The sequence below is a fragment of the Peromyscus californicus genome, unplaced genomic scaffold, assembly GCF_007827085.1.
Source record: "Peromyscus californicus insignis strain IS unplaced genomic scaffold, ASM782708v3 Scaffold_14__1_contigs__length_90479793_seg_2, whole genome shotgun sequence".
Classification (NCBI taxonomy): Eukaryota; Metazoa; Chordata; class Mammalia; order Rodentia; family Cricetidae; genus Peromyscus; species Peromyscus californicus.
The window spans coordinates 78,333,801-78,360,271 of NW_026294436.1; the positions used below are offsets into that span (position 1 = coordinate 78,333,801).

General features: G+C 51.1%; 1 protein-coding gene across 4 annotated transcripts in view; it reads left to right on the plus strand.

The window, feature by feature from the left end:
• The window catches only part of Lamb3 (laminin subunit beta 3), a 127,154-nt gene extending 100,782 nt beyond the window's left edge, over positions 1-26,372 (plus strand). For all 4 annotated transcript variants that reach the window (XM_052738078.1, XM_052738076.1, XM_052738077.1 and 1 more), the window contains exons 6-23: positions 788-979; positions 4,351-4,414; positions 4,701-4,894; positions 6,919-7,039; positions 7,664-7,852; positions 9,312-9,467; positions 10,006-10,202; positions 10,562-10,673; positions 11,376-11,754; positions 13,440-13,600; positions 13,682-13,899; positions 14,113-14,310; positions 14,623-14,767; positions 18,556-18,763; positions 19,139-19,280; positions 19,635-19,811; positions 20,521-20,674; positions 23,195-26,372. In XM_052738078.1, the coding sequence (XP_052594038.1) occupies positions 788-979; positions 4,351-4,414; positions 4,701-4,894; positions 6,919-7,039; positions 7,664-7,852; positions 9,312-9,467; positions 10,006-10,202; positions 10,562-10,673; positions 11,376-11,754; positions 13,440-13,600; positions 13,682-13,899; positions 14,113-14,310; positions 14,623-14,767; positions 18,556-18,763; positions 19,139-19,280; positions 19,635-19,811; positions 20,521-20,674; positions 23,195-23,331 (3,144 nt within the window). In that variant the 3' untranslated portion in view covers positions 23,332-26,372. The remainder of the gene's footprint in view (positions 1-787; positions 980-4,350; positions 4,415-4,700; positions 4,895-6,918; positions 7,040-7,663; positions 7,853-9,311; positions 9,468-10,005; positions 10,203-10,561; positions 10,674-11,375; positions 11,755-13,439; positions 13,601-13,681; positions 13,900-14,112; positions 14,311-14,622; positions 14,768-18,555; positions 18,764-19,138; positions 19,281-19,634; positions 19,812-20,520; positions 20,675-23,194) is intronic.
• Positions 26,373-26,471: the final 99 nt, after the last annotated feature.

Below are 26,471 nucleotides of genomic sequence, written 5' to 3' on the forward strand. Positions count from 1 at the left end.
CTGCAATTCACAGGGCAGCCTGATGGTTCCTTTGTCCAACCCCGAATAGCAACTAACTGTGTTGAAGCTGAGAAATCCTGCCTAGAAAGCAGAGAACTGACTAGTAAATAATTAGAATGGTGGTGCTATTTCTAAGGGAAGCCAGATGGCAGACTAGGAGAAGTGCCATGGGCTGGGCAGGAGAATGCAAGTTAGATAGGTGTAAAAGAATCTCCATGCAGAAGTAACATTTAGACTTCCAACAAAAGATGAGAAGGAACCTACAGGGGAGGGATGCTCCAAGCAGGAGACAGGTGGGAAGGCTGAGGAGGGGTGTGCTCACTGAGATGGGGGCCAGTGAGGGCCAAGCCTTTGCACACAAGGCCAGGTCAGATTTTAAGAAGGGCGGGTGTGTTGGTCAGTGTTCTGTCGCTGTGACAGATACCGGAGATGAAGAACTTAACAGAAGGAAGGGGATGTTTTGGCTCACAGGTGCAGAGGTTTCAGTCCATGCTCCCTTGGTCTTGTTGCTTTGGGGCCCATGGAGAAGCTAAGCATCATGGCAGGGAGTGGCAGAGCAGAGCTTCTCATCTCCTGGTGGCTGGGGTGGGGGTAGGGTGCTGATTACCGTCTTGGAAAGAAGGATTTGTCCCTGACACTTTCCACAGTCCTTGCTCTTGCTGGCCCACCTGTCCCTCCTCTCTCCAGGAGCCTCCTTCTGCAATTGTGTCCCCCACGGAACACTGCCAGTGCCTCTTCCCCTCAGTCACTCAACGCTACTCCACATCCCTGCCCTGTGTCTCCCCAGAGTCCCATGCCAGCTGGCATGTTGATCGAGCGCTCCTCTGACTTTGGCAAGACCTGGAGAGTGTACCAGTACCTAGCTACAGATTGCGCCAGCACCTTTCCCCAGGTCCACCAGGGCCAGCCCAAGACCTGGCAGGATGTCCGGTGCCAGCCCCTGCCCCAGAGGCCTAATGGACGTCTAACTGGGGGAAAGGTAGGTATAGGGAGCCTGACCCAGCAGGCGGAGGGAGGAAGCCCACGTCTCCTAGTCAAACAGTGAGAACAGGCCAGATCAGATCATTTTGCTGGGATCTTTCAGAAACATCTTGAGGCTTCTACTGCATCATCCATCCTGACTTTCCTAGCTTCCTCCCAGAGGGGTCATGGCTACATCCCCCTGTGGAGTTTGTTGTGAGGACTTCTGGATGGCTGCTTACACATAAATGAGCAAAGAACACACGAAATTTCACTTTCACAGGATTTACCACAAATATCAATTTTTTGGTTTAATCTATCGGTCTGCCAGACCTAGTCCTTGGAGGGAGATTCAAGAGTAACCCAGAGATCTGAAGGCATCTGCATTGAAAATGACAACCTGCCTCTAGGAACACCCGGAATTTTCTCTCAGAATCTTTCCTGTATAGTCACTCTCTTCCCCAAAGCATATCCCACTCCATATGAAAGAAGCTGGAGCTTCCCCTCCCCTTGGAGAAGCAGCTCTGGGGACAGACAGGCTGAGTGCTGCCCCCATGTGGCCACGGATCTCCTTGTGTCCACCTACCAGCTGGGGGGTTAAATCTTTACCCAACCCCTGTGTCCACTAGTTCCTAGCCCTGAGCAGAGCCAAGCTTCTTCCTTATTTGTAAGGGGTTGGGATGAAAACTTGGTGGGATATGCCTGGAAGTCACATGTGGTGAGAGGGTTGTAGAATAAATAAAAGCCTACTCAAAACGGATGGTGATCAGGGTGGCCAGCACGGAGTGCTCACTTAACCCACATCTATCCAGTCACATCTTAACATCTCCAATGCATGAAAATGCCAGACAAAACCCACCATCATGTATACTAAAGTTTAAAAAAAGTAGCAATAGAGCCGGGCGGTGGTGGCGCACGCCTTTAATCCCAGCACTCGGGAGGCAGAGCCAGGTGGATCTCTGTGAGTTCGAGGCCAGCCTGGGCTACCAAGTGAGTTCCAGGAAAAGGCGTAAAGCTACACAGAGAAACCCTGTCTCGAAAAACCAAAAAAGAAAAAAAAAAAGTAACAATAGGGCTGTGAGATGGCTCAGTGAGTAAAGAGCGTGCCGTGCAAGCCTGATGCCGTGAGTTTGATCCCCAGAACCCATGTAGAGGTAGAAGGAGAAGCATGCCATTGTAGATAGAGTTTTCCTGCCTGGCCCACAGTCAGGGCAAATCTCTCTCACCTGCCAGTCCCACAGCCGTCAGACCCGACCAAGTAAACACAGAGACTTGTATTGGTTTCAAACTGTATGGCCATGGCAGGCTTCTTGCTAACTGTTCTTTCAGCTTAAATTAATCCATTTTTATAAATCTATACCTTGCCACATGGCTCGTGGCTTACCGGCATCTTCACATGCTGTTTCTCATCTTGGCGGCTGGCAGTGTCTCTCTGACTCAGCCTTCCACTTCCCAGCTTTATTCTCCTCCTTGTCCCGCCTACACTTCCTGCCTAGCCAATGGCCAATCAGTGTTTTAATTATTGACTAATCAGCAACACATTTGACATACAGAACATCCCACAGCACTTCCCCCCTTTTTTTTTAAAAAAAAAAAGGAAGGTTTTAACCTTAACAAAGTAAAATTACATATAATTTGGGAATTTGGGCGTAGCTTCTCTTACTACTTCCTGCTGGAGGGGGGCGCTGTATCTTATGGGGATACAAAGAAAATTTTAGGATCATGGAAAAGTCCATGAGGGTGTATCGTCTGAGCCAGTTGCCTTCAAACCATTCTGGATGTTGGATCATCTGGGCCATGGTGTCATCGGAGACCTTTCAGGGGGTCTTGGCTGGTCAAACCTGATGTGTCTTAATCTGGAACAAATCCATAGCCTTTGGCTTTCTGTGGGAACAAAAGCAGAGTCTCCTTTCCAAAGTAACATATCCTTATATTCAAATTTTGAAGTCAAGATACCTTTAAAATATACATTTTGGCATAACTCAACAGCTTTTACAATCAAATATTTTTCTGCAGTTAAAAGTCCCAAAGACAACACAATGCAGATTCTCTGTGTAATATCCATTTTTACGTGGCTTATTTTTTATACTACCTTTACTGTCTCTTTAAAGACTTTATTTTTTAAAACTATGTATTTATTTCTATAACTCTATATATCATCTTTTTTGTCTCTTTCAAGCCTACGTATCTTTTACACACATTGTAAACTATTACATCTGAATCTGTCTTATTGTGAATCTATTGCCTTAAACTGCAGCAGCTGTGGCTGCTGGATCCACCCACCTCAGCTTCCCAACATGGCCATGGTTTACCGCCAGCTCTGGGAGCTATCGGGGGTCTATGCTTTTAGCCAAGCAGCGTGTAGCCCAGAAACCTCTTTTTTTTGTTGTTTTGCACTAGCAAAGGCTAAATCCACCATGCAGCTTAATGTGCCACTTGCAGAGGCCTCATTCCCGCCATACTGCAGGTCAAGCTCGCACACTGAGAACCCACCAGTAGCTCAAACCAGCAGCTGCTGCTCATTTGGGAGAGACAATTAGGAAGCTGTTTTTGGCTCCGTTTTAGAATCTTTTTTCTCAGTTTTTAGGTGGAAACTCGTGCCACCACGTTGGACGCCATTTGTAGCTGGAGTTTTCCTGCCTGGCCCACAGTCAGGGCAAATCTCTCTCACCTGCCAGTCCCACAGCCGTCAGACCCGACCAAGTAAACACAGAGACTTGTATTGGTTTCAAACTGTATGGCCATGGCAGGCTTCTTGCTAACTGTTCTTTCAGCTTAAATTAATCCATTTTTATAAATCTATACCTTGCCACATGGCTCGTGGCTTACCGGCATCTTCACATGCTGTTTCTCATCTTGGCGGCTGGCAGTGTCTCTCTGACTCAGCCTTCCACTTCCCAGCTTTATTCTCCTCCTTGTCCCGCCTACACTTCCTGCCTAGCCAATGGCCAATCAGTGTTTTAATTATTGACTAATCAGCAACACATTTGACATACAGAACATCCCACAGCATGCCATGGTACATCGTGTGCTTCCCCACACACCATAGTCACACAGCAATATTAAAGAAAAAAATTAAAACTGATAATGAAATAGTATCATCAAAGCCCTTCTCTGTAGTAGATGATATAGCAGGTAGACCTGCATTTTCCAACACATACACACACACACACACACACACACACACACACACACACACACACACACACCTGTGCATGCTCTTTTAGGATCCAGTGGTCATCTACTGTCCCTGAACAGGTGCCCACGGTCTGTCTTAGGTTCCCAGTGAGAAGGGGTATAAGGAGAATGAGGACGGGAGGGAAGGAAGGTGTCTGAGCTTGGTGCACGCTTCCGTCCTCTGCACTTCTGACCTTTCTTCTCTCTGAGCAGGTCCAGCTTAACCTTATGGATTTAGCATCAGGTATCCCTGCATCTCAAAGTAGAAAAATTCAAGGTTGGTTTGACTCTTCTCCCTCTTTCCCATGGGACTGTTAGTAGGGGCATGAAGCAGCTTGGGACCCAGGTCATGGAAATTTCCAGTTCCTTCCTACTTATGCAGTGTGGTTGGGAAGTAGTGCTTGCTTGCCCCACTCGTCCTCCAGGAATGTGTAGCATGGTGTGGGAGGGCTGAGGGCTGGAAGGTCTGTGGTATTATGGGAAGGTAGAAAAGAGGGAGACTCTGTTGGCCTTTAACTTCCTGTCTCTGCTTTCCCTCCTCTCCTTGCTGGTGCCACTCTCAGAATTAGGTGACATCACAAACCTAAGAGTCAACTTCACCAAGCTGGCCCCTGTACCTCAGAGGGGCTCCTATCCACCCAGCGCCTACTTTGCAGTGTCACAGCTACGTCTACAGGGGAGTTGCTTCTGTCATGGACATGCCAACCGCTGTGCCCCCAGTCCTGGAGGCCCTACAGGCCCCACCACTGCTGTGCAGGTGACAACCCAGGGTGGAATGGCAGAGTGGAGGGAGTGAGACCGGAGCAGACCCTCCCATGAAGCAGGGCAGCTGCTCAGTTTCGGTTGTGGATATTGCTGGTGACATAGCTCAGTGGTGGAGCACTTGCCTAGCAAGTGAAAGGCCAAAGCAGGGTAGGGAGATAGGTTGGGGGCAGGGGCTGGGCATGGTGGTGCATACCTAGTAGGCCCAGCACACTTAGAAGGTAGAGGCTGGAGGAATAGGAGGAGATCAAGGTCATTTTCAGCTACATAGTACGTTTGAGACTAGTTGGGCTCCACACCATCCTGGTTTTTGTTTTGTTTTGTTTTGAAGTCTCTAAGCAAACACAAAAAGACATAGGTATTTAGTAAGTCTGCAAGAACAAAAGTAAACCTACTGTCAAAGAAATCCACATTGTATACTTTATGTCTGCCACATGGCTGGGGATGGTTTCAGCTTCAGCTGCATGTAGACATGTGGGTACAGGGGAAACTGAGGCAAAGTCTCTCACCCTGGGTCTCACAGCATTATTATACTATGGAAGTTGCTGCATACCTATGAAAATATTGCTGTGAATTATGAGATACAAGAGACAAAATAACCTGTTTGGACCTCTACTCTCAGATATTCTGATTTCATTACTGATGTTTGAAGCTCCAGGCTGTTGTAATGTCCTGTGGTGTTGAGAGGCACTGGTCTTGGGGTTTAGTCATCTGGCAGTAAGGTGTGGGGCCAGGTAAGAGGTCAGTGCTTAGTATATACACAGAGTTCACCCTGAGCACCAGCCAGTATTGATGCGGGAGGGATGGGTAGAGAAACTCCAGTTTAGCAGGATCTCGGGGTTCACTGTGAGCCCCAGTAGGAGGACCCTGGGGAGAGGAGAGACTCTGCAGTGAAGGAGCACCAGGACATTTTGTTTGCCCTTCCCAGAGCGTTAGCTTGTCTGCCAACCTACGGGGATATGGTGCTCAGCCTGGTGGCAGAGAGGCAGGAGAGTCACAGCAGGCAGCTGAGGAGGGAAGTTAGTGGAGAGAGCGTCTCAGTCTTTGCTCTGTCCAGTTGTGGGACAATTCCTGCTGGATGCTGCAAAGGAGCCCAGAGGGAGTAGGATCTCTTAGGGCATAGAAGACAGATTAGGGGAACCTAAGGCCTAGTGGGAGGAACTCACAGGACTGCACCAATGCCTCAGCCCTGAGGGTCAAGGTTCAGGTGGAACTTGGTCAGGACTCTGGTATTTATTTGTAAACTGCCCAGGTGACTGTGCATGCAGCCAGCACAACAATTTATGGAGTTAAAGGGACCTGGGCAGGCCTAGGAAGGGGGAATAAACATGCCCCACTTGGCTGGTGAATGTAGAAATTAACTATGGCAGGCAGAAAAACATTAGAATTGGCCAATGGGAAATGCCAGTTTGCATGGGGAGTGGCTAGAGGTTCAGCTGTGGCAGAAAGGGAAGAGGAGCTGAGAGTGAACAAGTCCCCGAGTGCCAGGCTGTGGAGGTGGGGCTTAACTGGGGAAGCAATTAGCATACAATAGTGGTTCTGTTTTTATATCTTAATGAGTCTAGTAACAACTCACCGTGCATGTTCTCCCAGACAAACAGCTTAGTCATGGATTGCCAGAATGAAGCTGTAGAGAGTCCGCCGGACTCCAGAGTCCCACAGTTCATTAGCACAATGTCCACCGCCTTCCACTGAGCTCTGGCATGTACATCACAGGTGTCAAACCTGTGGAACCCTTGCTAGTATACAGGACACCTGCACACTCGCATGCATATACACACATACTCACGCTGCCCTCCTACGGGCACACAGCATGAGTACTCACATAAAGATCCAGGTCACCACAGTGTTACAAGAACTGGGTGAAGGCTAAAGCATTTAGATGTGGTGTCCTGCAGGGGCTTGTGTCTAGGCAAGGTCTGGAAGGGCAGGCAGGTTGGTCTGCAGGAAAAGTGGGCAGGTCCAGCCCTCAAGCTTTCCTGTATAAATCCTTTCTGCTAACCACTGCCCCTCCCCCAGGTCCAGGATGTCTGCATCTGCCAGCACAACACGGCTGGCCCCAACTGTGAGCGCTGTGCCCCCTTCTACAACAACCGGCCATGGAGACCTGCAGAGGGCCAGGATGCCCATGAGTGCCAAAGTAGGAGCCTGGGATCAGCTCCTGACCATAGCAACTGGGATGGGAGCTGACTCATCTGTATCTTACCTGGAACACTGGGACTCTGCTTTTGTTGCTTATAACTGAACTGCAGCCCTGCATTCAGATCTCTGGTTTGCAGTGGGGCTGGAATCCCCTCACAGCCTCCATCCCTATTCTGTCAGTCTGGAAGAGCCAGGCTTTGGTCCCTGCTAAAGTCATGTGCTCCCAGAGGCACTGTGGCCCCTCCAGGCTCCTTGCTCTGTGTTAGACACATCCAGCTTCTAGTGATCACATCCCTCTGTCCAATGGCCCTTGGATACAGAACCTTCATCTGTGCAGATCACAAAGTGGCAGGGGCCCATTTGTGACTGTGCTGAGGGCTAGAGCGCATGTCAGGACCTCCTTTTTTTCTGGAGTCATCCATACAGGATGGGACAACCTGAGTGCTTGTCCACTCAGCCCTCTTCCTGGTCATGCAGCCCTTTCCCAGTCTCCTTTGAACTTGGGCCCCACTTCCCTGCTGTGCATGTTTCAGAGTTGATAGAGGTGCCAGGTGCTACGTGGGGGCCTGCCATGGTGGTCTGCTTTTGCCCCATGGAGTCAACCTTGGATCTCCCTGTCTAGGGTGTGAGTGCAACGGACACTCAGAGACCTGCCACTTCGACCCCGCTGTGTTTGCTGCCAGCCAGGGGACACATGGAGGTGTGTGTGACAACTGCCGGGACCACACCGAGGGCAAGAACTGTGAGCGCTGTCAGCTACACTATTTCCGGAACAGACGACCTGGCGCTCCCATTCATGAGACCTGTATCCGTGAGTAGGGGCTTCAGGGACAGGTTGCTATCCACTCATTCTCCCCAGTTAGTCCCTGGGGACATGGAGGCCGTCAAGAAGCATCAAAGTCTTGGTCCCGAGGAAGGACTTGTGGGATTGTTTTAATGCAACTGTGCTCTGCTGAGTAGGTCACTCTCTCTGGGTTCTGGACCAATCAAGCAATGAGCTTGCTGGTCAGTATACACCCTTTTCAGAGGGCACAGAAAGAAGAAAGCATAAAGTGCAGCTCCTGCCTTTGGAGTCCACCCACATGGTGAACCTCTGTGTCTGTGATGCTGCTGTGGGTGTCGTGTGCACTGCTTTTGTTGAGAACTCCTCCACCATGAAGTTCTCTCTCTCTCTCTCTCTCTCTCTCTCTCTCTCTCTCTTGGTTTTTCAAGACAGGGTTTCTCTGTGTAGCCTTGGCTGTCCTGGAACTTGCTTTGTAGACCAGGCTGGCCTTGAACTCACAAAGATCTGCTTGCCTCTGCCTCCTGAGAGTGCCGGGATTAAAGGTGTGCACCACCACCGCCTGGTTATGAGATTATATCTTAACCCTCTGGCCCCTGCACAATGACTGGCAAATCACTATGGTTGAATGTTTGTTGACTGAATAAATGAGTGGAATAGCTTAACAGGCCCACCAGGCCACTGGATTAACCTAGGACCGTGGTTCTCACCTTCCTAACACTGTGACCCTTTAATACAGTTCCTCATGTTGTGCTGACCCCCAACCATAGTATTATTTTTGTTGCTACTTTATAACTGTAATTTTGTTACTGTTATGAATCATAATGTAAATATCTGATATGCAGGATGCCTGATATGTGACCCCCAAAGGGGTTGTGACCCACAGATTGAGAACCACTGACCTAAGAGAAGAAAAACAGGATAAAAGTGCTTGAGGCCAGTTTAATCAGGAAAAACCTTCTGCACAAAGAATCCTTGAGTTTTGAAAGGCATGAAGGGGTCAAGGAGTAGGCAGGAGCTGGGCAGCTTGCTGGTATTTGTGTCTGGAGAGTGAGATAGACGTGAGTCTGACTCTGTTTCCCCCCCCCCCCCCCCAGTCCAGTCTTCAGTATGTTAACATCTGCAAGCACTGGTTTCCTCATCCGTATGACAACTCCTGCCTGTTGAGGTTGCCATGAGGATTGGGCAGGGCAGCCTGTGAGGGTACCTGCTCATTGTTTGGAACATGGTAGTCACTCTACAAGTGATGACCACAGAAGCAAGAGTGTGATATTTAGCAGGAGTCAAGTGCTGTCCCACCAGCTTTGTGTACATCATTTAGTACTCAGAAGGAATTTCTTTCTCTCACGTGGCAGATGGGAAAACAGGCACAAAGGGTTCCAAGCTTGGCTGGGGTCACGAGGCTGGAAGCCCACGGTAGAATGGGAGTTTGGAGCAGGCCATCCTGGCTCCTCCTCTGAGCTCTGACTTTCCTTTGTTTCTGACTCAGCCTGTGAGTGTGATCCAGATGGGGCAGTGCCAGGAGCTCCCTGTGACCCATTGACTGGCCAATGTGTGTGCAAAGAGTACGTGCAAGGAGAGCGCTGTGACCTTTGCAAACCTGGCTTTACTGGACTCACCTTCGCCAACCCACAGGGCTGCCACCGTGAGTAGAGGGCCTGGGAAGGTGTGGTGTGGTATGAGGCAGACTGTATGGGTCTTTGGAATGTTCTCATCAGAGGAAGCCCCACTCCAGGTACTGTGTGCTGCACCAGTGTCCTCCAGCAAGTGGCAGCACAGGCCTGGGTTGGAAGGTGGGTTTGAGTCAGTCTGTGCCAGGGTGGGCGGGCCAATTGCCAAGCTGCCAGGTGGCTGGGAAGGCACAGTGGCCCTATGAGTCAGCCATATTATGCACAAGGACAGGCCCTCTGACTTCAGGCTGGTCTGATAGCTGAGCTCAACTTTTGGGGGACGCACCGGCTCTGCACAGCATTAGCCCTGCATTCTGTCTGCAGAGTGAGAGTCTGGGACACAGTCCTCAGAAGCAGGGCCAGACAGCCTGGTAGGAAGGGTCCCTGAGGGTACGTTCTCCAGTAATACACAGAGCAGGTGCTTTTCCAGGGCTAGGCCCTCTCTGGTACATGTTTTTTGGGGCCAACCTCTCTGTGGAATCTGTCTATGCTCAGCAGCCCTCCCTCCCACAGGCTGTGACTGCAGCGTCCTAGGTGCCCGGCGTGATATGCCTTGTGAGGAGGAAAGTGGGCGCTGCTTGTGCCTGCCCAACGTGGTGGGCCCCAAATGTGACCAGTGTGCCCCTTCCTACTGGAAACTGGCCAGTGGTAGGGGCTGTGAGCCCTGTGCCTGTGACCCACAGAACTCCCTCAGCCCCCAGTGCAACCAGGTATGAACAACATTGGCCCAGGGGCTCTTCAATCACGGAGGGGTCCTGCCTGCTAATGTCTTTACCTCTCCTTCACTGCTCTCTGGCCTTCCTACAGTCAGGCAAGGCTACATCTGTCTCCTTACCCTTTGGGGGAGGCCACCAGATGTCCCTCCCTCTGTGGTTCTCAGCCTTGGGCCAGGCTTGTCCCCCACACCGTCTGCAGCTCAGTGCCGAGACTTGACTTTGGGCTTGTCTTTCAGTAAGAGCCCTAGTTTTGGGGAGCACCAGATCTGTAGAGCAAGGGTCTTAGACACAGCACCCAGAAGGAAGGCCAGGAAAACACTGGAAGGGTCCCCCATGGCATTCTCTTTATTCAGTTTACAGGGCAATGCCCTTGTCGGGAAGGGTTTGGTGGCCTGACATGCAATTCTGCAGCCATCCGTCAGTGTCCTGACCAGACCCATGGAGATGTACCCACGGGGTGCCGAGGTGCGTGCTTATTACGTGGTCAGGCAGCTGGCATGGGGTGGGTTAAGGGGTGCTTGGTGGAGGGCATTGACGTGGTTGGACCTCCTGTACTGATGGCTTGGGCAGCTCTGTGAGCATCTACACTTGAAGACTGCCTGGCCTCCCTGTGCCTGAACCAGGTTATCTAAGGTGGTCCTCACAGTCCAGGATGGGGATCTGGGGACCTCCCACTCCCCGAGAGCAGCGGCCAGCAGCAGTGGAGAAAATGGGTCCTGAGGAGGACTGGGGTGTTTTCCTGGAGGGCCTATAGATCAGCAACGGCATGGGACTAGAGTAAATTCCAGCGTTGGTCTCAGCTCTGCCTTGCAGGGCCTGAGCAAGCTGCTCCCCTTTCACATTTCTTCCTCTTAAGGGGGAGGTACCATGTACTGGGTCCTTCTAGGCCTTGGTTGCCTCCTAAACAGAAGCAGGAAATCAGAATGTAAATGCACAGTGGGTGTGCTGGTCAGATGGGTTCACATGCATGTGAATGTGTCGCTAAGAACATGCCTGGCCTGCCATGGATGCTAACGGCAACCTCTCGGTTAGTCCTGTCAAGGCTTTCGTTCTAGCTGCTGTCATCTGATAGTCTATGTCACTTACGCAGACCCCGTTCCTTCATCCTCATCATGCTCCTTCCTCTTCCTGACCCCAGCCTCTGAGTGTCCTTTCTCTCGGCTCTAGCCTGTGACTGTGACTTCAGAGGAACCGAGGGTCCCGGCTGTGACAAAGCCTCAGGCCGCTGCCTCTGCCGCCCTGGCTTGACGGGGCCCCGCTGTGACCAGTGCCAGCGAGGCTACTGCGACCGCTACCCAGTATGTGTGGCCTGCCACTCTTGCTTCCAGACCTATGACATGGATCTCCAGGAGCAGGCTCGGCGCCTTGGTGGTCTCCATAATGCCACTGAAGGCCTGAGGTCAGGGACAGGTCTAGAAGACCATGGCCTGGCCTCTCGTTTGCTAGATGCCAAGAGCAAGATGGAGCAGATCAGACAGATCCTGGGGGGCACCTCTGTCACAGAGCAGGATGTGGCTCAGGTGGCAAATGCCATCTTGTCTATCAGGTAGGTCTTTTCCTCACCAAGCTGTTGGCAGGATCATGCCAGTGAATTTGGGTGAGGGCCTCACTGGTCCAATCTAGTGCTTGGGGCATTTTTATGCATACCTTCTCTTAGCTACCAAGGCAGGTCTGTGAAGGTGGAAAGGTGGTGTTGATTCTATTCTGCAGATGTGGAGACAGGCATGGATGTGATGAGCTGTGCAGACACAGACCTAGAGCTTGAGCCCAGCATTCCTCCTGAGCCTGTACTGCCAGTGGGATAGTCAGCCTGGATTAGTCACCTTGGCAGAGGGCACCCATGAGGCAGGGCACTAAAAATATCTCTGAATTTGTCTTTAGAATGGAAGCGGCCCCACCCACACCCCCTCCTACCAGCAGAGGCGCCTTCTTTGGGAGCTCGGGTTCTGGAAGCTTCTATAATTAGCTTGTGTTCCCTGCGCATTGGTGGATGGATGGTGCCAAGCCCAAAAAGAATAAGAGGCTCTGTTACCCGTGGGGGTGTTAGGACATCCTTGGCAGGGTGGGGTGGGGGTGGGGAGCTCTGTGGATGAGCTACAGCTTGTTGGAAATTGTTCATTCATTCATTCCACATTTGGGTGTGGGTGTGGGTGGGTGCACATGAGTGTGCATGTGTATACAGAGGCCAGAGCAGGATGATGGGTGTCTCCTGCTGTCACTGTATGACTTCCTGCCTTGAGACAGGGCCTCCCACTGACTCAGAAGCTCACTGCTATCATTAAGGTACAGCTTTTGATGTGCATACTGGAGATTTGAACTCAAGTCTTTATACTTGCAGAACAAACATTCTTATTCACTGATCCATCTCCCCAGCCCTTCCAAATAGGTTTTTGAGAACCCAATAGGATCCAACTATTGTGCAAGGTACCAGGGTCATTAAAATATTAAGATATGGTCTTCACATGCCAAGGGCTAAGGTGTCTGTCTTGTAAACAGTAATGTGCTACATGGGGTATGTTAGAGAGCTAAGATTCTCACAGGGGAGGCCATGGTGGCCTTCATAGGGGAAGGGTATATGACCTAAATCTCAGAATTAGATGACCAGTCCACAGGTGGTCAATATAGGAATGTGCTGTGTCTTGGTAGACCCTGAAAGGGCATGCTATGCCTGAGCAAGGCTGTGTGGTGGAGATGTGTTGGATGGGGAAAGCATGGTGGTATAGCAGAGGTCATGAGGCATGAAGACAGAGAACCATTGGCTCTCAAGATTAGGACCCAGGATCTGGAGTGACACCCCAAGCCTCTGTTAGATGGGAATGGCTAATGAGCATGCAATGGGGTTGGAGCTCCTTGGGGGAAGGTTGGCTACAGAGGAGAGATTGGGAACCATCTCAAACATAAGGTGAAAACTGAAATCAGCCTGGGGAGCCAGGGGAGCCAGCAGGGTGGCTCTCTTCAGGGAAGCCAGGAACAGCCCGGGAGATGGAGGTGGGTCCCAGACATTAGGCTGACAGAAGTCAAGGAGAGAGAGCATTCAGAGTCACCTGCAGAGAGATGGGGTAGGCTGTGCCCTGACTCTAGCTTGTCTGAGCCTCTGCCAGGCAGAATTCTCAGTAGCATGTGGATTGTTCCCTCTCATAACTGTGTAGAAGGCCCTTCCCCATGCAGTCTGCTTCTCCTGACTCAGTTACAGCGTCTCCCTATATTTCAGCAAGTATTCTTCTGCCTCAGGCGGACTCTTCAGGGCCTGCCGCTGGACCTACCCTTAGAGGAGGAGATGCAGTCCTTCCCTGGTGACCTAGGGAATCTGGACAGAAGTTTCAATCGCCTCCTCCTCATATACCAGAGCAAGAAGGAGCAATTTGAGAAGTTGGGCAGTGCAGACCCTTCAGGTGAGGATAGGGGCATAGACTACTCTCCCTAGGGAGAAAGGGCCCTGCCCAAGGCCTCCAGTCCCTTTCCTTCTTCCTCAGGAGCCTTCCGCATGCTGACCACGGCTTATGAGCAGTCCTCCCAGGCTGCACAGCAGGTGTCCGACAGTTCCAGCCTGCTGAGCCAGCTCAGGGACAGTCTCAGAGGGGTAGAAGGGATGGAGAGTCAGGCTGGGGGAGGAGGAGCTGGAGGAACCCAGCTCATGGCCCTGCGCCTGGAGATGGCTTCGCTGCCTGACTTGACACCCACCATCAACAAGGTGATTGGGAATGGAGTCCAGTGTCCTAAGCCCTCATACCTGTAATCTGTCCCATTCAGAACCTACCCCACTCCTCCTGACCCTATGTCTGTGCTGTGCACCCAGGGGTTGCCAAGGAAACATGGTCCTGGTTGCCATGGAGATGTGTGGATGTTTAGTGTGGGATGGGAGTGGTTGTGGAGGGACCTCTTTGACACCCTCATCTCTCTGCAGCTCTGTGGTAGCTCTAGGCAGACAGCCTGCACCGCGGGAGCATGCCCTGGAGAGCTGTGTCCCCATGCCAATGGCACAGCCTGTGGTTCTCACTGCTTGGGAGCCCTGCCCAGAGCCAGAGGGGCCTTCCACATGGCGGGGCAGGTAGCTGAGCAGCTACGGGGCTTCAACTCCCAGCTCCAGCAGACCAGGCAGATGGTAGGTACCACAAAGTATGGGAGCAAGAGGCAGAGGGTGCAGAGTCCCTTGAACAATTCAGAGTTCACATTTTACAGTCAGGAGAATAAAGCCCAGAGATCTCAGGTGATTTGTCTAATGCCTCACAGCAAGTGTAAGGTGGAATTTGGAGCTGATATCTTAAACTTTCTCTTAAAGTCCTACATAAACATCATTTGCAAACTGGGTTGGTTGCAAGTCCCAAGGGAGAGAATGCCCCACAGATTCCTTGGGAGCTGCCAAGAGGCTCCTTGAAGGTGATGTCCTTTTCTGGTCCACGTTGTGTTTTAACAGATTAGGGCAGCTGAAGAGGCGGCATCAAAGGTCCAATCAGATGCCCAGCGCCTTGAGACCCAGGTGAGCACCAGCCGCTTGCAGATGGAAGAAGATGTCCGGCGCACACGGCTTCTCATCCAGCAGGTCCGGGGCTTCCTCACAGGTGAGCTTCTTTCACCTCTGTGGGTGTTCTGGCTCCCATTGCCCTAGTTCATTAGCCTACTGCCTCCTTCCCGCCATGTCTGCTGCCCACTGGCTTGGTCATTTCTCCTCCCTGGTCTTCAGCTATTGATTTTGTTGCCCTTCTACCCTTCTTCCAACTGCCCTACCTTGTTCTTGCATGAAAATGGGCTTCTTTCTTGACCTCTGTCCATCTCTTCTCTGTATGTTTCCTTAGCTCACTGGGTATCACTTTAAATTTGTCAGTCCACTGCAGGGTCTTTCCTGGCCTGGGATGAATGGTTCCAAGGTTACAGTTTTAAATGCTACCTCCCCAGAGAGGCATTTTATAGTCTCCCTGTCTGTGTATCCCTCCTCCCCTCTCCTGTTCATCCCTCCACTCAGAAATGGCTGTGCAGTCCATTATGAGTGTGTCTCTAGGACAGCAAGGATGGATGTCTGTTTTGTTCATGGCTGTATCTATGGCACATATATAAGATTGGAGGATGAATGAATGGATGAATAAAGAAATGAATGGATGGGCCAGGCCCTCTCTTCGGTGGCCTAGAGGATGAGATAGGACTCTATTGGGGCAGGTTGTTTCTCTTGACCTTATCTTTCTCTTGAAAATGGAGTTGGTGGTATTCTACAGGTTTATCCCAAGAACCGAGTAACTGCTGTAAAGTGGACTTTGACAAATTAAAGGTGCCTCTGGATTGTGAGTTGATATTATTAGCTCTCATCTCTGCCAGGACTTTGCTTGGCTGGAAGCCTGGTTGATATGCGCTGAGGTCTGGGCACAACAGCGACTGCTCATGCTACTACTGAGTGTTTTTACCCCAAATAGGCCAAAGCTGTCTCCTGGGTGCAGACAGCAGGTCATGCATTGTAGCTAGAGTTTTCCTGCTTGGCCCACGGTCAAGGCAAATCTCTCTCACCCGCCTTTCCCACAGCCACTCAGACCCGACCAAGTAAACACAGACACTTATATTGGTTACAAACTGTATGGTCGTGGCAGGCTTCTTGCTAACTGTTCCTACAGCTTAAATTAATCCATTTTTATTAATCTATACCTTGCCACATGGCTTGTGGCTTGTGGCTTACCGGTACTTTACATCTTCCTTGTCCTGATGGCGGCTGGCAGTGTCTCTCTGCCTCAGCCTTCCACTTCCCAGCTCTATTCTCCTCCTTGTCCCGCCTATACTTCCTGCCTGGCCACGGGCCAATCAGTGATTTATTTATTGACCAATCAGCAACACATTTGACATACAGACCATCCCACAGCAATGCATAGAGCTGTAGATGGAGCTACTCGAACCCAGGAGGGTCTACAGAGGCCCTGTGACTTAATCAGGAGGAGCCTCTGGGAAGCATGTTTTCTGAGTGCAGGGCAAAGGTGCCTGGCATGTAAGGACAAAAGGACAACCAAGGTTTGGGGCTTGAGACTGAGTAGCTTGAGACTTGTGTTAACTTGAGCAGGCCCCAGTCAGGCTGGGAGGGACTGACTTCTCTGTGTAGCCTGGGATCTGCTCCTGGGAGCTGGTGGGAGCTTCCAGGCACCTCCTCCCTCTTAGCCAGGCTGCACCTCATGTCAGGGTCTCTGATGAGTTCAGCGGCGGAGAGAGGATGGGCCTGGCCTGAGAAGAGGCTTGGCTGTGTGGGGGACTCCAGAGACTTCTCACAGCCACTACTTGGTGGATTATAGTCTGCAGACCCAGGGTAGGAGGTGCCAAACCCAGCTGCTACTGCTACAGGAGAGAGTGTCAGGCCTATGGAGGAAGGAGGAGTGTTGTCTTTGCTAGCCCTTCAGGTGGAATTGAGGAAGTTCCCACATGGGGCTTATGGAGCAGTTACTAAGTACAGGCAGTATTCAAGGGGCTTTGTATCACATTTCTTAACCCTAGCCACTCTAGCTAAGTGCTGCTATTACCTCCAGTTCCCATGTGAGGAATGCACAGAGAAGTTAAGTAGCCAGAGGGCATCCAGCTGTAGGTGTCTCGCGTGTGCGTGCACATGCACACACACACACACACACACACACACACACACACACACACACACACACACACGCCTCCTGACTTTTGATGTCTCTTTTCCTCCGCCCCCCCTCTCCTCCGCCATATTCTCTCCCTTCCATCACTTCTTCTGACCTGACTAATTTCCCCCTTTTCTCTAAGATGCTGCTCAGGTTCCCTAACCATCCAGGAAGCCTCCCTGGTCCTGGGGGAAGTGCCCCCCATTCCTGGCCCAGTATACACCCTGCAGGTCACTCAGGATTATGCTTCATCTTTTATGTATCCCTCATTCCCACTACATTTTGAGCTCCACAAGGGCAGAGTCTGACTGGATCTTTGCCTTAACTGCACATGCTGTACATGCTGATATTTATTGGGCCCACTCCACCTCAGAAATGCATACATGCTGCTGCTGCAGTTGTGAAAAACACAGGAAGTGTCTGAGCTGGGTAGGGCTATGATCCTGGCAGGAGGCTTTCTGGGAAAGGTGTCCATTCAGCCCCATTTGGGGAATAGGGCATTGGGCTCCAGGAGGGGGCTGCATCTCTGGGAGCAGGATCCCCGTGGAGCTATAGGTGAGGTGGGAATACTTAAACTACTAGGGCTGCACCTTGGGCTTCTGTGGTATGTTGCTGCATAGCCTAGGACATCCTGTCTCCTTTCTCCCAAGGAGGTCCTTCTACCTGGTGTGAGGAGGGCAGAAATGGGATAGGACCTATGTTACCTGCTGCCTGTGAAGAGAGGCTGGCCCCAGAACTGTAGAGGAGTTCAGGCCAGGCTAAACTGTCTGGTTGAATGGACACTTCTTTCCAGAGAGATATCTGTAGAAGCAGCCGAGAGATGGGAAGCTATCCCCTTTGTACTTGCCTCTTGGATCTCTCTCTGAGGCACTTTGTAAAAACTCTTGCTAACTGATGGTGACATGCCACAGCTCACGATGGGGTGGGGGTGGGGTCGCTCAAGGCACTTCGCAGGTCAGGAAACTGAACCCAGGTGGCCTGACTAGTGAAGAGCGAGTGCTCTTTCAGTCTTTCATTTACTCCTCAAATGCAAAGGACCTCAGAATGCCTGGCTTGATCTGGGATCTGGGGACACAAATGGGACAAAACCCAGTCTTTGTTCTCAGGGGGTTCATACTGCAGCAGGAGAAGAGAGCCAAGCCAGGGAGTGTTTTCAAGGGGGTCGGGGGACATGCCACGTGGCTAGTGAGAACAATGAGGTGAGGGGATAGGAATGCTGGTTCTAGATTCCATTGCTAGACTGGCCTTTCTGAGACGGTGACATTTCAGGGAAAAATGGCAGTCCTTTTCTGTCTTTGCAAAAAACGAGCACTTGGCCTGAAGATGGGTGCAGGGAAGGGGTCTTATTGCCAAGGAAGCAGCTCCAATTCCTGGCTGCTCCCTCCCAATTTGGAGCTGATTATGTATGTGCTGCTGGCATTGTTCAGTACCAGCTGCCTGGCACCACCTCCTCCTCCAAGCCCACAGCTTCCTGTGGCACCAGACACTTAGCTGCCACAGCTGTGCCCACATCCCTCCTCCCTTCAGCAGAACATAGGACAAGAATCCCATAGCATCCTGGAAACACACCACCACCACCACCAGCACCACCAGAGAAAGGTGTCTGGGTTTGTCCAGGAGCAGAGCTCTTGGGGAAACAAAACAGGGGGCGCTACAGGAGATACCCTCCAGGGGTGCTACCCACCCTGGAGGGGCTGTGGATCCTAGAGGAGATGAGTGGGGCCTCTAATCTGATGGTTTGGCTGGCTTTCCTCCAGACCCCCACACAGACGCATCCACCATCCAAGAGGTCAGCGAGGCAGTGCTGGCGCTCTGGCTGCCCACAGACTCAGCCACAGTGCTGCGCAAGATGAAAGAGATCCAGGCCATTGCTGCCAGGCTCCCCAATGTGGACCTGGTGCTGTCCCAGACCAAGCAGGACATTGCACGGGCCCGCAGACTCCAGGCTGAGGCTGAGAAGGCCAGGTATGACCCCTGGCCCCAGTGCTTTCCTAGTGGAACTGAGTTCATGTTTGCTCCCTAACCTTGTGGCTGGGAGAGGGGTACAGGGGCTGTAACATGGAGGGGGGGTTACTATGTGAGGGAAGTCAGGGTATCTGCAGGGTTCAGGCTACATTTCATTCACATGACCTCATACTTTACACAGGGAGCTTGTGTCCAGAGAGTGTCGTGAGCATCACCCTCACACTCACCTGCCCCTGGGTGGGTCCTGTGGGTAGAGAGTTAATGCTTCCCTTGTCTTTGTCTGCCTGAGAACAATATTCTCCAGGGCCAGTGAGAACTGAGCTCGTATTTGTTCATTTGCTGCTCACTCATTCTCCTTTCCCTTCCTTTACTCAGAAGCCGAGCCCATGCTGTGGAAGGCCAGGTAGATGATGTGGTTGGGAACCTTCGGCAGGGTATCGTGGCTCTGCAGGAAGCTCAGGACACTATGCAGGGCACTGGCCGCTCTCTTCGGCTCATCCAGGAAAGGGTTGCTGAGGTGAGGCATTAGAGCTCCCCATGTTTGGGAATGAACATTTAGGTACAAGAAAAAAAGTGCTAGAATGTGACCTGGTTAGACACCACCTAGTGAGATACACTCGGCTTGGCTTTGAGCTTCAGACTTGTCTCACCCGTCTGGGATGCAAAAGCAGGGATGGACTATGAGCTGCATTGGGAATGATGTCAGTGGAGCTGGAAAGGGGAAAAGCCTGGGTACCACTGGGCAGGGAGCATGGAGTCAAAGCATCATGGTCAGATGTGACGAGAGAGTGAGAGACAAGCTGGGGAAATGAGTTCCCTTGATGCCTGTGAGACCCAGCACAAATCCCAATTCTTCTATCTTTCCGCAAAGGTCCAGCAGGTCCTGGTGCCAGCTGAAAGGCTGGTGAGAGGCATGAAGGAGCAGATGAGTGGATTTTGGGCACGGATGGAGAAGCTCCGCCACCAGTCCCAGGAGGAGCAGGCACAGGCAATGCAGGCCCAGCAGCTTGCAGAGGGTGCTGCCAAGCAGGCAATGAGTGCCCAGGAGGTACAAAGAGGGCAGAGTCATCCCAGTGACAGGAAACCAGAGTGGGGCTGCTGAGCAGGAAGTTTACTACACCTTATATAAGACCATACAGGACAGAACCAGAATGGTTCAGGGTGAACCCACGCACAGCCTGTGCCTGAATCCCACCCCTGCTCCTCTGGGTAGTGGGTGCAGGACACAAGGATCATCCTAGATTCTGTCCCTTTATGAATGAGGTAGTGACTTGTCCCCAGGTCCAAGTTTATCTACAAAGTATTTCCCTTGATAGCCACTCTGGAGCTTATTTACTGAGTCTCCAGCCTGGTCAGACCTTCATGCCTCAAACAGACACCCTGGGCTCCGTCCTAGTCAGAATCAGGGCAAAGAAGATCAAAAAGCCATTTTGGTATCTCAGGTGTACCACTTGCTTTACCCAGGGCAGGAACACGGGCACATGCAATCCTGGTCTAGTGACCACGTTGCCAACACACTTTGATATTAACCTGCCATTTGTGCCTGGCAAGTACGGCGGGTCATGACACAAGAGGAGGAAAGACAAAAGTTTAAGGCATCCCTTGGGGCTCAGAGGTAGGGCATTATAGGCAAACCCAACCCTTGGGGAAAACCAACTAGGAGGCCGTGTGCTGATTTGGGTGATGCCAGTTAGCCACTGGCATTTAGGACTTTAGATGATGTTGATGGCGATATTGAGAATGACCTACCTCTACAGGGCTTTGGGAGACTCAAGCAAAAGTATACAGAGTTGAAAGACCGGCTGGGTCAGAGTCCTATGCTGGGTGAGCAAGGCAGTCGAATCCTGAGCATCAAGACAGAGGCAGAGGAGCTGTTTGGAGAGACCATGGAAATGATGGACAAAATGAAAGGTGAGCATGATCCAGGAACTTGGACTGTTGGGCGGTTGCCATCCATGACCTTTTAAAAGTATTTTTGTGTGTGTGTGCATGTGTGTGTGCAATTGTGTGAATACACATCTGCCATAGCATGTCTGTGGTGGTCAAAGGGCAGCTTGCAGAAGTTGGTTATCTCCTTCCACTTTGTGGATTCTGGAGATCAAATTCAGGTTATCAGACTTGGTGGCAGGTGCCTTTACCCACTGAACCATCTCACCATCCCATCCCATCTGGGGCTCCTAAAACTCATTCTTATTGGAACCAAGCCAGCAGTGCTAAGGGAATGAGAGCAGCCAAGACTCACTGAGCAGCTAGTACATGGGATGAGACTGCGGATTGCAGGGATGTGCTGGTCACATGGCCTGAGAAGCTCACAGTCCAGCTGGGACCTTTTCTCCTGCTACCCTCAAAATGAACGCTGTGCTATGTAATGACACATGTCGGTGATAAAGATGCAGATCTCTAGGGGCTCAGAGGACAATCAGTGCCAGAGAGAAATGTTCAAAGAAGTAAGATGAGGAAGGAGGTGCAGGCCTGGGAGGGGCTAGAGGATGATGAAGGACCTCGGGATGATGGCGGTGAGAAAGAAGAGGAGTGTTCTGAGAATGTGACAGGCCTCACACCCTGAAGGAGAGGAACGTAGGATAGGAGTCTGAGGGGGACAGTAGCATGGTTCCTCGATGCCCCAATGCTGAGGGTAGACATGGACACAGTGGTGATCCATCTGAGGCCCTCTGAGGGTTTCAAACACGGAGACATCATCACGGTAATAGCCTCGGAAAGGGAGCATTCCTAGGAACCTGACAGTCTATGGATGTGATGGTGGGACCATTGAATTGGTGTGTCCAGCAAATGGCATACACATTATTCCTCTGAATTTCAAGAAAAATAGTTGGCAAAAGTCTCATTTCTAGCCAGATGGACTCTATAAAAGAGATTAGGTTGGTGAGTTTATGGTGAATTGGTGAGAGGTGTGGCCGTATATAGAGTTGGAGGCTGGTTCATTACTTATCCTGGCCTTGTCCCTCAATACTGTGTCAACAGATAACAGTTTGTTTATCATATCTGAAGATGGCAGACAATTACACTGGGAAAGAGAGTCACTGCAAAAGTCTAAAAGGTGGGCTGGAACCAACTGGATGAAATTATGTAGGAGGGGCAGTTACCTCTGCCACTGTTTGGGCCTCTGTCACTAAACCATGGCTTGGGTGAAGCTTCTCTGTGCATGGCTTATGTCACCGGGAGTACTTTGTAACTGGCAATGGTGGCAAGCACAAGCTGTTACTCACCTGAAAGAGACTCAAGAGTTCTGAGTCACCTCGAGTTGTTCTAACGTAGCAATGTCTTGCTCACTGCCGGAGGGCTTAACAAATGAGAGGCATCTGGGTGAACAGGAGGCAACCGCTCCAGGGTGACAGTGAAGTGACTTAGCACCTGGTGTGGCCTGGTCCCAGCAAACGGAAAAGGCTCAGCTCGGAGCATGGGAGCAGGAGTTTATCTACTTGTTGGGATTTGCCTTTGTGGGATCCTCTGGGACTGGGGGGCCAAGGAATGGAAGAGTGGCTGTTTAACATTATGAGTGTTTCTAGCGTCTATCAGCCTGAAATTCCATGTGGAGTTACACTGACTGCATATCAGCTCAGGCTCAATGCTGCTGCAGTCTGCTGGGAGTGGTGAGGCCTACCTCATCTTCAGAAAGAATACTGACAGATCTGCATCCATAGGAGAGGAGTAACCAGGGCAGGCAGGGGAAGGGGTGCTGTAGCAGCTAAGGAATTGAGGTGTTTGTCTTGGACGTACTATCCCACAGGAGCACAACAGACACACTCCTATCCCCCAGGAGGTGGGCATGGGGCATCTGTGTGGGTGGAAGCAAGAAGTGGCCAGATTTGGACTTCGTGAGAAGATGACTTCTGACATAGCTAGGGCCACTCTATGCTACCCTGTGAGGCAGTCCACAGCCCCTCCTTACTCCTGGCGAAGTTCAGGCTATCACAACATGGATAGTGGGGACTCATTCGTGAGGCTAGACTGTCTGGGTCACTCTGGAGAACTTCAGACCTTCCGTCTTAATCTGGGGATGATATGTGAATGCGCTGGGGATGGGGAACGACTGCATTTTCCTGGAGGACACTTTAGAGAGAAAAAGTGGTAAAAGGTCCACGTCACCTGGCCAGCGTTTTCCAGCGTCCATCTGAAGGTCATTGGTAGGTTTCAGAGGTCTGCATGCCCGACTTGGGTTGCTAATCTTGGTGGCAGCAGGCTCCCTCATTACCCTGGGATAACCGGGAGTCCGGAGTGGAGGAGAGGGATGGGCAAAGGGAAGACCAAGAGCAGGGCTGGGCCTGGGCCTGCCAGGTTTGAGTGGGATGGGGCTGGAGAGGTGGGTTGCAGGTGAGAACTGTCTGCTTCAGTGGTTGACTGTGCTCAGGGGAGACTCTTGTCCTGGCTGCCACACCTTCTGATTTTTCCCATTGGCTGTTCCTGCCTTAGACATGGAGTCAGAGCTGCTTCGTGGGAGTCAGGCCATCATGCTGCGCTCGGCAGACCTGTCGGGGCTGGAGAAGCGCGTGGAGCAGATCCGCAGTTACATCAATGGGCGTGTGCTCTACTATGCCACCTGCAAGTGACCTTAAGCCCCAATCTCATACACATTCCCCTCTCCTTGGAAGCGCACACTGGGGGGGTGGGAGGCATTTCCTAACCCTAGGACACTTCGATACCTTTGATAGTGCCATCTGGTTACCCGGGTGTGCTGCTGTTTGGTATCTGATGGCCATCGAGACTATGTTTACATGACCACGTTCAATGGTGTGTGTGTCGGGGGGAGCGGGAGAGACCAGCTATCACAGCTGAAGGTACTCCAGCTCAGGGAGCTGGGCTGTGTAGTGTGCCCCCATACCTACTCCTGCCCTCCACTGTAGTGGAATCTGGGATCGACACAAAAACTAGACAGAGTGATGTACAAATACAAAGCCCAATAAAAAAAAAAATCTTTGAACAGGAGCCTGGAAACTCAAGAAGAAAATGATCTGACTCTGCATTAAGTAACCTCTGTCACCTTTTCTGCCTCCTGTTGAGGTTCCTGTGGACTCAGTCCTATGGCTTGCCCTGATTACTCAGTCTGGCTCAATTGGCCCCTGGACTCAGGCAGATTGTGTTCCTCTGTCTCAGGACTGGAGTCCATCTGTTTCCACTTTCTCAGTGTCCTCGGCTCTACCCAGGCAGCGTAGGAGAGGAGAGACTTTTGTTGGCAGTCCCCAGCCTGTGATTGCCCAAGGTCTGGGGCTGGTACCAGGAGAGAAGAGACTCTCTAGGTGGCAGTCCCTGGCCTGTGATTGCCTACAGCTGGGGTTGGTATAGCAGACCCGGAGGTTCTCAGCTCCCAACCCTGAGAGCCAAGCTTTTGAAGTCAGAGTCCTGTAGATGCAGACGCTCAAGCTAGTGATGTATTTTCTCTCTGTTTTAATCACTAGCAGCCAGGGCACTGGGCAGCTCTTAAACTCGTTAGCTTTCATTGCACCCTGTGTCCCTTAAGGCTTGGCAGCTCCTTGGAACTCTTTAGCCACCAGGACCCACAATTTCTTATCTTTGGCTCCTGGAAACATCATTCATGTCAGGAGGCTGTTGCCTCGCTCCCCGCTGTTGGCTTCCTGCTGGTGTTTCTGCCATTTCTTCCTCATGTTACCACCTCAGGCTTGGAAAGTGGCCTAAACAGTCTGTACAGCTGAAAGGAGCATGGAAGGATGCACTGTCATTACACAGCCCTCCACATTTGCATGATGGACTGTGTCTTGGTCAGTGTTCTACTGCTGTGAAGAGAAGCCATGACTAAGATAACTCTAATAAAGAAAAGCATTTAATTGGGGCTTACTTATAGTTTCCCAGGTTTACCATTAATGTCATGGTGGGTAGCATGGTGGCATGTAGATAGGCATGGTAGCTAAGAGTTCCACATCTGGATCTGAAGGCAGCAGAGAGAGAAAGACACTGGGCCTGGCTGGAACTTTTGAAATCTCAAAGCCTGCATCCAGTGACACACTTCCTCCAGCAAGCCAACACCTATCCCAACAGGGCTGCACCTCCTAGTCCTTCCAAATAGTGCCTCTTTCCAAGCATTCAAATATATCAGCCTATCGGGGGCCATTCTTATTCAAACCACCACAGGCTGTGTTTGTATGATTCACAGGCCCTTCTGCTGAGCCAAGTGCTCCTTCTCTGGCCCGGGTAAAAATGGCTTATAGAGTTCACTGAGGCTTGTGATGGTAGAACGTTTGTTGTAAGAGGTAAAAGAGTGGTACCTAGAATAATGCCTTCTGAAGGAGAGCTGTGCTTCAGCAACAAGCAGCTGTGCTGTAGTGCAGCTTCCTCAAGGCATCCCTGTGGGTTTAAAGTAGCCAGGATATAATGAGAGCATCCGTACAGCTGTTAGAGAGGAGCTGCTTCTCCTCTCTAACATTTATTATTTAAGGGAAAATAAACATTAAAAGGGTTGCTTATATTAATGGCCTGTTTCTAACATTAACATTGTCTTAACAGAATTTAGTGTTCTGCACTTAGCCAAACATCCTTGGGGGAGAATTGGGTCATTTTACTTGTCCTAGAGGTAGGGCAAAGGCTTAAAACTGCTTGTAAAATGACTGTGTATGTTGATATGAAGTGTCACATTTGTGTGCTAGCCATGGTCCAGGCACTGTGCTGGGCACTTTCCCTCCTGCCTTTTTCTTTCTCATCTCATTTCTTCTTTCCCTGTTTCCCTTCTCTTCTCTTTTCCTCCCCCTTCTTTGAGATGGGGTCTCACTACATATGCAACAAACACTGGCCTTGAGCTCACACTCCTGCCTCAGCCTCCTGAGTGCTAGGATTATAGGAGCATCTCACTATGTATGCAGCAAACACGGGCCTTGAACTCACACTCCTGCCTCAGCCTTCTGAGTGCTAAGATTATAGGTGCATGCCATCAGGTTTGGCTTAGATTAACTTCTTGGTCATTTTTGATCATTTGAGTTGTTTTAAGAAGTGTGACTGGCATGCCACACACACTGTCCATGATGTAAGTGACACTCCATCAGACAAGTGAGGGAAACAAGGCAGTCACCTGAGGTCTCAGTGTGCACAATCACCCGAGGTCTCAGTGTGCAGTCACCTGAGGTCTCAGTGTGCAGTCACCTGAGGTCTCAGTGTGCACAGTCACCCGAGGTCTCAGTGTGCACAGTAACCCATGGTCTCAGTGTGCACAGTCACCCATGGTCTCAGTGTGCACAGTCACCTGAGGTCTCAGTGTGCACAATCACCCGAGGTCTCAGTGTGCACAATCACCCGAGGTCTCAGTGTGCACAATCACCCGAGGTCTCAGTGTGCACAATCACCTGAGGTCTCAGTGTGCACAGTCACCTGAGGTCTCAGTGTGCACAGTCACCTGAGGTCTCAGTGTGCACAGTCACCCGTGGTCTCAGTGTGCACAATCACCCATGGTCTCAGTGTGCACAGTCACCTGAGGTCTCAGTGTGCACAGTCACCTGAGGTCTCAGTGTGCACAATCACCCGAGGTCTCAGTGTGTCCCATGAGGGCAGAGCTGGCTTCATCTTCATGGTCTAAAGCAATCATCAACACAGCAGGAACTACAACATTCATAGAACCTGATCCAGGGGGTTGAAATGAGTTGGGTGATTCATGTGTCCTGACGCTTAGCTGCTACATGTTAGCTGCACCAGCTTCCTGCTGTCCAGGTAGGCCCAGCTGTCCATGAATTGCTTCTGACTTGGAGAG